At 38.9% G+C, this 9,309-nt stretch overlaps 1 protein-coding gene across 1 annotated transcript in view; it reads right to left on the bottom strand.

The window, feature by feature from the left end:
* LOC118748516 (tetratricopeptide repeat protein 28) overlaps positions 1 to 9,309 on the bottom strand; it is a 61,964-nt gene that overhangs the window by 35,976 nt on the left and 16,679 nt on the right. Inside the window, exon 2 of the mRNA XM_036483022.1 lies at positions 1,468 to 1,682. Within this exon, the coding sequence (XP_036338915.1) occupies positions 1,468 to 1,581 (114 nt within the window). The 5' untranslated portion in view covers positions 1,582 to 1,682. The remainder of the gene's footprint in view (positions 1 to 1,467; positions 1,683 to 9,309) is intronic.

The raw sequence follows: 9,309 nt of genomic DNA, 5'->3' as shown, positions 1-9,309 counted from the left end.
TTTTTGAGAATTTCCACTCGTCGTCGTCGTGATTGTCCATTTCAGGTATTTAATTTAAAATCAGTTAAATGCATTTAATGGCTGAGTCGTGATTGGAAAACCAAAAATCAAAAACAACAAACAAATCGAAAACACAACAAATAAAATTTAAAAACCACAAGCCAAAATCTACACAAAAGGCCAAACAAAGAGAGTGACAACGACGACGCTGGCCGTCAGCCGAACTAACGAAATAAAAGGTTCTTACACTATCTATGCACCGCCTGCTGTCCGTTAGCGCGTCGCATTTGGCTGACAGTTTCGCTCGGTGACTGTCATTTGTGTCGCTTACTCATATGCCACTGCCGCTGCCGCTGAGCAAATGCTCTGTGCCACGCTGCCTGTTAGTACTCGTATTAGTGCTACCAGTACATACTTTTGTTTAGCCAAATGCAACCGTGCAATAGGCCGCCCAGCCAGCCATAGTCAGGCTCAGCCAGCTAGGCAGCGTACGTGGTACGTATAGGAAACGTGCTTTGCCGCATTGCTTCATTTGCATACAGTTTATTTTAATTGAATTCGTTGCACGTCGGTTCTGGGAAGTTTAAATTCAGTGCATTGCGATTGCGCTAAGAATGTGAGCTGAATTTTCTGTCTGAATAAGAACAAATTAATTGGGCAAAGTGATTTTCGGCTGTTTATTTACTTTTCTCGTTTTTGCTGTTGCCCACTGACTTTTCGGGTGAGAATCGGGTGGCACATTGGTTTTTGACCAGATGTTCAAAGTTAATTTTGAAGGGAGCGTTTTGGAGGTACGAAATTCTTGAGAACCCTGAGAATAAGCAGACATTTTTAAGCAATCGTTGTAATTAAGGTAAGTAACCGTTAAATATGCTCATTAGATAACAAATCGAGAAGGAGCTATAGCTCCCTCTCACCTTCAAGCAAGAGCCTTCTATAACAGGACAATTTTACGTTAGTAAACCGAACTTTCTTAATGAAAAAAATTCAATTGGCAGCCGACCATCTATGTAGTATTATTCTACACTCAAAGCATAAGAAACCAATAAAGCCGTAAAAATTTGATTGTAGAAAAAGTTCAACACCAATTTATACTAATGCCATATTTCGTATTAACAGGTTGAGAATTACAGTCTGATTAAAGTAATGAACAAATTGTTAAAAGGCTCAGTTATGTATACTTGAAAAAAAACCAGATAACGATTCTACTCAATTAAATTCTAAGTCGAACATAATTTCATTTGAAAGTCTCCTACTACATAAAAGTGAAATTCGATTAAGCAGTGAGAGCAAGTGGGGCGGAAATAAGAGCGGCAAAATTTGCATTATTACTGTTGGGAAGATACCTTTTGCGCTGCGTAAAGTATCCTTCACAAGTGGTGTTTGCTTACGCAGTGCAATGCAATTAATTTGGTATATAAATTCAGTTTAAACCAGTAAAATAGTTTAAGATATATATAAACTCACCTCTGAAAAGTCCCGTTGTGACATTTTTATAATTTCCTGCGTTGCCAGACCGCCGCTACTTTCATTTGCATTGCAATTAAGCGGCAAATTAAGCAAATTCTCATAGTTCGTCATTGGTGGGGAGAAAGTTTAATTAACAAAAAAATTCAAAATTTTTTTCCAGAATTTACTTGGTTTGCGTGCACATAATACTTCAAACATTTTGTTGCCATTTACTGAAAAGAATAAAAAGATATCTGTGAATTAAAAAATATAGAGACAGAAAATTCTGTAAAAGTGTGAACGTCCTCTAAATAAGCATCTTCATCTTAGAGTTAGACAGCCGCTGTTTTTTGATTTTCAATACTACTGGCTCATCCGTTAAGTATATTAAGGGCCGTTTTCTCAATTAACCTGGAACTTTAAAGCTCACTTTATATTTAAAGGTTGCATTAAAGTTAATGATTGTGTCTCAAGCAGCATACATACGTCAACAACCGATTATAGAAATGCTTAACTTTAGACATAGATTTGTTTTTAATCCAACCTTTAAATATAAAGTGAGCTTTAAAGTTAAAGCTTACCTCAGAAAACGGTCCTTACTCTAGCAATGATAAGTGTTTAATATTTTCGTACATTAAACTCACTAAATTTCTGAGAAAGTGACGAAAAACGCTCAGCGTTTGGGCAAACTTAAACAGAGTTGCCTGAACCTGCATATCCCACGCATTTGATTGCACATCAACACGTGAATACCGCTACCACTATTCAAGTACATACTTTCATAAACAAATTCACTAAAATGCACAAAATGTTTGCGCATTCTCTGCTGCCCTTTTTCACCTTCTCCAACTCCACCAGCTCCTTTACCAATTTCATCGCCATCAGCAACTTCACCGCCATCTTCATTTCCATCTCATCGCCAAATCCAAGTAGTAGCTTCGTCATTGTATTTGCTTTCGGCTGCCTGCATGCTCGTACTCGTACTCACTCCTCCCGCCTGGATGACTGTCAGCATTGCACTTTATGGCCTTTACGTCAACGTTGACAATTGAATACGCAAATAAATTACGTTTTGGCGGCGGCGACATGTGACAACTGGCATAGCTAAGTGTACACTCAACTTCATATACATACAAATGTGTCTATGTATTTGCATTGAAAATCTCTGCGCTTGCTGATAGTGAAGGCAGTGAGTGGAAATACATACTTGTTGGGATCTTAGCGGCATTATATCATTGAAAGTGATTACTTTTTCTGGGAATTTTCGAAATATGTATACGCAAATTTACCATAAAAATACTCGTACAAATAGTTTTTGGTAGCGATTGGGCTATGTGAGCGCTTTAAGTGACTGAGATTGGCAACTTTGTGTGACAGCGACTATGATGGAGTGAAAGATGGATGGGGCAAGTGCAATCGGAAGGCTTTTAAGTATATGTAGATAGTTATATTCGTTTTTACGAGCTCAGCGTATTCATTTGATCTCTTAAGGTCATTGTTTTCCATTATTACCACCACAAAAAAAAAAATCTTAAATACCAAATAACCATGGGGAACCATTTTAAAACAATAGACAGAAGAATTAATTTTAGAGGAAAACACTGATGGAATATACGGCTCAATTTATGAACGACAGATCCTAATAAGTCACTAGACCTTAAGCAGTACCGAGCCACATCTTAGAATGGGAACTGTTTGGAGACTAATAAAGAATAATAAAAGCCAAAGTTAAAGAAATGGTGCGAGTATCTGGTTAAAAGTGGCATTGCATACACGAAAAAACGAATGAGAGGAAAATATGCGAAGGAGCGCGAGGGGAGTAAAGACAGTGTGTGGTGCGAAATGCAGTACACATTCTCGATATCTTCTTGATAAGAACGAAAGCTCATATTCTACTAATCTTATGTCTATGGGGAGTTCCAGAAACTATTTTAGGATGTGGTATCTAAAAAATCCCTTGCATAAGGTGCTGGTTAGGATCATTTATGACTTGTGAACTATGCTGATGGATTTTTCATTGGATGAATTTGCAACACTCTGCGCGGCAAAATGAATGTTTGTAAGGTGGTTGTGTAGATATCAAAACCGAGCCAGTAATTGAAAGCTGCTCTAAAAGCTACCAGAATCCATTGGACCTTGTCGAAAATGTCACAGTCCTTCCCGAAAAGCAACGAATGCACTCTGTGGTGTTCAGAAAATCGAATTTTCTGATAAATTGGTAAACCGTGGATATCAGGATTGTTGGTCCAAGCTTAGCAGAACGTTAATCTTGAAGTATGCGAGCAAAATGCGGTTTATGTTGGTTCAAGTGAGGCAACAAATTCAAAATAAAGGATCTTAGAACTTAGCTATGTACTGCAGGTATCACCGACGGTGGGGTGACATAAGGTCTGTGGCCATTAGGGGCCATAAACTCAATTGACCATATGAAGTGGCTACAATGTCGAGTATCAAATAGACACAATGCCAACGATGTTTACATTCTGTCTAATGCACTTTTCAGAAGTGGTCATAAAGACAATTCTTATTTTCTCAAATGGCCACAATGTCAATTGACCGTATGGCCATTTACCCTATGCCACTCAACCATCACCGACAGTGCAATCAGTGACTCTTATTGTTTCGGCGATCTAACCCCGTTTAGATCTGCGAAATCCATCAAACGTTCTTCGATAATGGGGCTAAATTTGCTCCGTATCCTTCTGCTTAGGGCTGGCATAGAGTCAAACCCAGGGCCAGAAATATACACCTGCTGCGAATGCCAGGGACGATTGCATGCAAACTCCACCTCAGTCAGTTGCAACACCGGTGACGGGTGGAGTCATCTCCGTTCCGTTGGCTGGCCGGTCTAAATTATGCAGCGCCCGTGTTGTCGCCGGGAACTATGAAGCTAAAGACCTGCCAGAACACGGGCGCCACCGGAGGACTTCTGATGTCGCCCCAATACCACCTGCACGACGAAGGCTAGATGCTACCAATCAAGGAGCATAACACAATGCTCTACAAGCAGTTTCTAGTAGGGTGCCACAGACGTGGTCAGCCAAGTAGGCAGGTGCTTGCAGAAGAACCCTTGTCGGGAGACCCGCACCACAATAGCCCAAATTCGCTCTGGTTATTGCAGGAAGCTTAACTCATACCTGAGCAGAATAAACGAGGATGTGCCCAACAAATGCCCGGCATGCGGAGAGTCGCCACATGACTCACGGCACCTCTTCGCTTACCCCCAGAACCCAACCCAGCTGTCCATATGGACAGATCCCGTTGAGGTCGCACACTTCCTGGGCCTCCCCTTAGCTGAAACAGACGATAACGTTGATGGATGAGCCGACCCGAGCGGGGTTTAGTAACCGCTACGACAACAACAGCCACAAATCTTAGCTGAAAAAGTGAAATGAGCAATAGGTTTCATTTTCTCCGTTCTATTGGCCTTATATTCATTCTCTAGCCTTGAGTGCTTGAGTAGCGAATTCTGGATCTTGTGGAGGAGATGCTTGCGAGATCGGATTACCGAATCCTCAAGTATATTCACCGTTGTTAACAAAATAAAATGAAATGTGTCGTGTTTTTAAACTTTTTTTGCCGAAATTACTTCCCCCTTTACAGCACAGTTCAGTTCCCCAATTTTATTCACCATTCGCAAATAAAATCAGCGCAAATTATGCTCGCGTCAGTCGTACCGTTATAAACGGTACAGTACATTTTTACTGCCATCCAAAGTGACGCTTACAGCGTTGCATTTGCCACAGTTGCACGCGCGCGCACACCATAAAGTAGCAGGGTGAAAAAATTAAAGCCTTCTTTACCTTAGGTAACGAAATTATAAATTCGTTATATGTAATAAATTTTTATGACTCAATCGTTTTAATGCACTGGTAAGAAATAAAAACAAAAAGAGAATTTCGCTGCAAAACAAAAACACATATCCTGGATAAAGCTAGCCAGGCGCAACGATGGTGGTCACGGTACTCGTATACCGTTGCCGCGATGCGGAGCGTATCAAGCGGATTGACGATATACTTATTCAACAAAATGACAGACTATTAATTTTCGATCGTTCAGAGAGAATATTACTTTCATTCATAAATATTCAGCTCGGCTCACACTGAAGAAGCAAATAAATATGTGATAAGCAGCTTTAATGAAAAGAAATGCACGGCTATTGAGTAGACGGTAGAGTAGCGGTATTGGCCAGCGAGAAATTATAGTCATTTGTCACACATTTCAGCGCACGAATTTGCGCATTTGGCAACGGTGGTTGGTAAGCAAATTTTAAGGTACCGATAAAAAGGAGCAAAAGTTTTAAAAATAAGAGAACTAAAAAGAAAAAAAAATGTGTGCGCCGAAAAGTTTTGCGGCAAGAATGTGGTGAATTTCAGCCTCTAGGCGCTGCGCGCATGTTCGACCACTAAACATTGTCTTCAAAGCGCGCGCATCAGCACGGAAGAAAGGTACGAAAGTGCGTCACAAAACCAAAACAAAAAAAAATAATAAATATTTGTCATAAACAAGCGTGCGCAAGAACAAGCGCGAGTTAAGTGAAAAATTATGCAAACATGCGTGTTGCGCCTTCGTGTAAAGGGAAATCATTAATAAGTGCCAATAAAGTGCCGAAAGCGCATACGTACAATTTTTTTTTGGGGATTTTGCATACACATTTTTTTTGAACTTCAAAATTACGCAGCATTTTCGAGTTACTATTATTATGAATATTTATGTATTTTACATTCTTTTTGTTATGGCTACTGTGCATTTGGGCCGCCTATTCAGAGCTCCACCAGACATCTTCTTTCGTGGTTGTGCTTTTGTATGCAAACACTTTTTTAATATTTGATTTTTGACAGTTGGCAGTTGACGTTTGACAGTCAAATAAACGACTGACGGCATTGGCTGGCTTCAGGCCTGACGCGCCATTTACTCATCCAAATTTATGTAATACTCGTTGTAGTATTATTGTTTGACATTTTTATGGTGTTTTGTGTGGTCTGTCATCAACAACAACAACAACAACCGCAATAATTGCGCAAATCCAGTGGTAGCCATTAAAAAAATATAGAAAAAACATTAATTTTGTCGCTTTAAACTGCCAAAGTGCTGTCCTTTGACAGTTTTATTGACAGTGTAAATGGAGCAGCCGGTGGCTGGGTGCAAGAACGGTAATATGTTGGCATAAAAATTATGATTTATATATATTTTTTTTCATTTTCAACGTTGTTTTGCAGTATTGGAGGCGCAAATAGAAATAAAAAAGTGAGAGGAGAAATGTTTATGTTAAAAAACTTACAGCAGGCAATATTATTGACTAAAAAAGTTTGCGAGGAAAAAAGTGGTTTTGGAAACAAGAGGTTCAAAAAGACTCAACTCAGAAGCCACTGGGAGGTCTCTAAACCCTAATGCTGGTTGCCTAATGGGCTTCATATTCAGTGTTGATATCCAAACCATTAGCTTTGGGCGATGATCCATTTGCTTTGAGCTTAAAACGTATTTCTCCTCATATGTATCTGGACTCCTTGACGGCAGAATCTTAGGCGATGTCTTGTGTCATAAACTCCCCATTAACCTCAAATTAAGGCTTCCAGACCACTAAGCTCCAGGCAGAAAAGTGGCTGGACTCACTCAGCTCTTAGGAGTCCATCACGGGCCATCTCTGAGCAAGAAGACTATTTTACTCTCGGAGTACTGTGGATAGGTGAAGATTTGTCAGCCCAATTACAGTTAGGAGGTACATAGGTCGCCATTCTCGGTTTTGGTAGTAGTTTCGACAGGACACTGTCCGTTTGGAATTCTCGCGGTACGAATATATAATACTTTGTATCAGCTGTTTCGAGGTCCTACACTTTCTTCCAAGCCATTCAGCGATCGCAACTCTGGACATTAAACTTTTTTTTTGCAGTTTCGAAACAGTTATCTGTGTCTGTCAGTTTTTGCAGCTCATTTGTTCCTAGTTGATTATCCATTTCGCGCCTAAAAGTATGCATCACAATATAGGTAAGAAACTTGCGTGCTTTGCACTTCTCAAATGGCTTACGAAAAAACAAATTTTTGCTGAAGATCTTTTTCTGAATTAACGGGTAACCCGGAAGCACCAAGGACCGTCCACGGTCGTAAAATAAGTCAGTACAAATATGAAAAAGTCCTTCAACTATAGTAGCATGGAACACATTTACACAAGTTGGAGCTTGTGACAGAGCACTGGACTTTCTCTGCAGCTGCCGAGGATTAAATACAGAACATGAATCAGATTTTGACTATGTTTAAATCCCAATAATCTTAAGCACTTAGTTATAGCCAGCTTCACGAAAGCAATTTAAGTGATTTTGTTTTTCAAATTAATATGAAAACTGACTGAAGTAAAAAAATAATTTTTCACCCAAATTGCTGGTGAAATTGACAGTTAAGGCGGATTCATCATTTTAGTTCAGAACTACAACCGTGAATACGCCTTTAGACAACGCCAATTCAGAATAAAAGGTCCGCGAAGTATTACTTTATCATAACCAAATTTTTGTGGTGCTTAAAAGAGATCTTCTTATTTGCAATACTTTTTTAAAAAAAAACGTCATTATGGTTAAGGTCTTTAGACCTTTTATCGTTAACAAAACACATCAAACAATTAAAAAAAAAAAAAAAAATTGGAAAAATATTGAAAAAAATAATTTCGAAAAATAATTTAAAAATCGAAGAATAGAAACAAATTTAACAAAAAGAGAATATAGGTGAACAAATTAAAACCTAAACACTTCAAACAATTTTAATCCTAAAATGCACTTTTTTAGGTTAACAACGTAAAAATTAGTAAAAATTTAAAAAATATAAATTTGGGTTTTTGTCTTCAAAATATATTAATTTAATCGAAACTCTTTTATGGCATGCAAACCTTTGTTATGCCACCTTGATTTCCCATCGCCAAGTCCAATTTTCGTTTTCTCGTAATTCTTCCACTGCTACTTTGGTTATCTTGATTTTTTGTGTATGTACTTACTAGAAATTTCCATTTCTCCATCTAATTAACTAGTACTGTGATATAAGCTGTAATCATGCCATTGGCTCGCTTTTTCTTCTTCGCTTTCTTTGCTTTTTAGCTATGATTAACGACGTACGGTCATCTGGCATTCTGCTGCAGCTTTTCTATTTTGTTGCTGATTCCCTCACATAATTATACTTCCGCAATTTTACTGCTAGACTTTTTCTGCTACTCATTACTTCAATCAACTTCTTTATTACTACATACTACTATTTTTCCATTTCTGCCACCGCTGCTTTAATTATTACTCTAACCGTTGTTTTATTATCTTTTTGCCATTGCGGCGATTTGATCGCTTTTTCGTCGCAATCCCATTTGCACTCCATATGCCGCTCACGAAATTGGACGCGAAATTCCACGCTTTGTGCTAATGTGAATTTAATTGCGCTGCCGTGCATGAAGGTCAAATCCATTACTACCGCGGCGACGACGTTTGCCCAGCCGCATAGTCAGCAGCTAAGGCAGTGATGGCAGCATCGTGTGCCATTCGTCTTCGCCTCATCAGCGGCACAACGACCAGTCAACTGCCTACCTGTAGCGTCTGTCAATTTCCATAACAGTTCCAAGAGTCTAAATGCCGAGTACAAAAGAAGTCTATAGCCCAAAGTTGGCTGCTGTTGCGACCATTTTCGTCAGCTCTAATTATTGTGTATTGCGAGCAGAAAAAACCTTAACCACACGAACTTATTATAATATAAGCAAGTAGCAGAAAAAACGATTTCATTGAATTTTAAATTATCCAAATGTGTTAAAAAAAACAAAGCACGCTGAGTGCAACAGTAAAACCAATTTTGTTTGAGTAGAAGACAAATGATATACAAAAAAAAAATTATGACGCC

This window comes from Rhagoletis pomonella, unplaced genomic scaffold (genome assembly GCF_013731165.1).
Source record: "Rhagoletis pomonella isolate Grant_MI unplaced genomic scaffold, Rhpom_1.0 Rhpom_scaffold_00013, whole genome shotgun sequence".
NCBI classification, from domain to species: domain Eukaryota; kingdom Metazoa; phylum Arthropoda; class Insecta; order Diptera; family Tephritidae; genus Rhagoletis; species Rhagoletis pomonella.
Note: the sequence above shows the minus strand (reverse complement) of the source record. Positions and strands in the feature narration are given on the sequence as shown.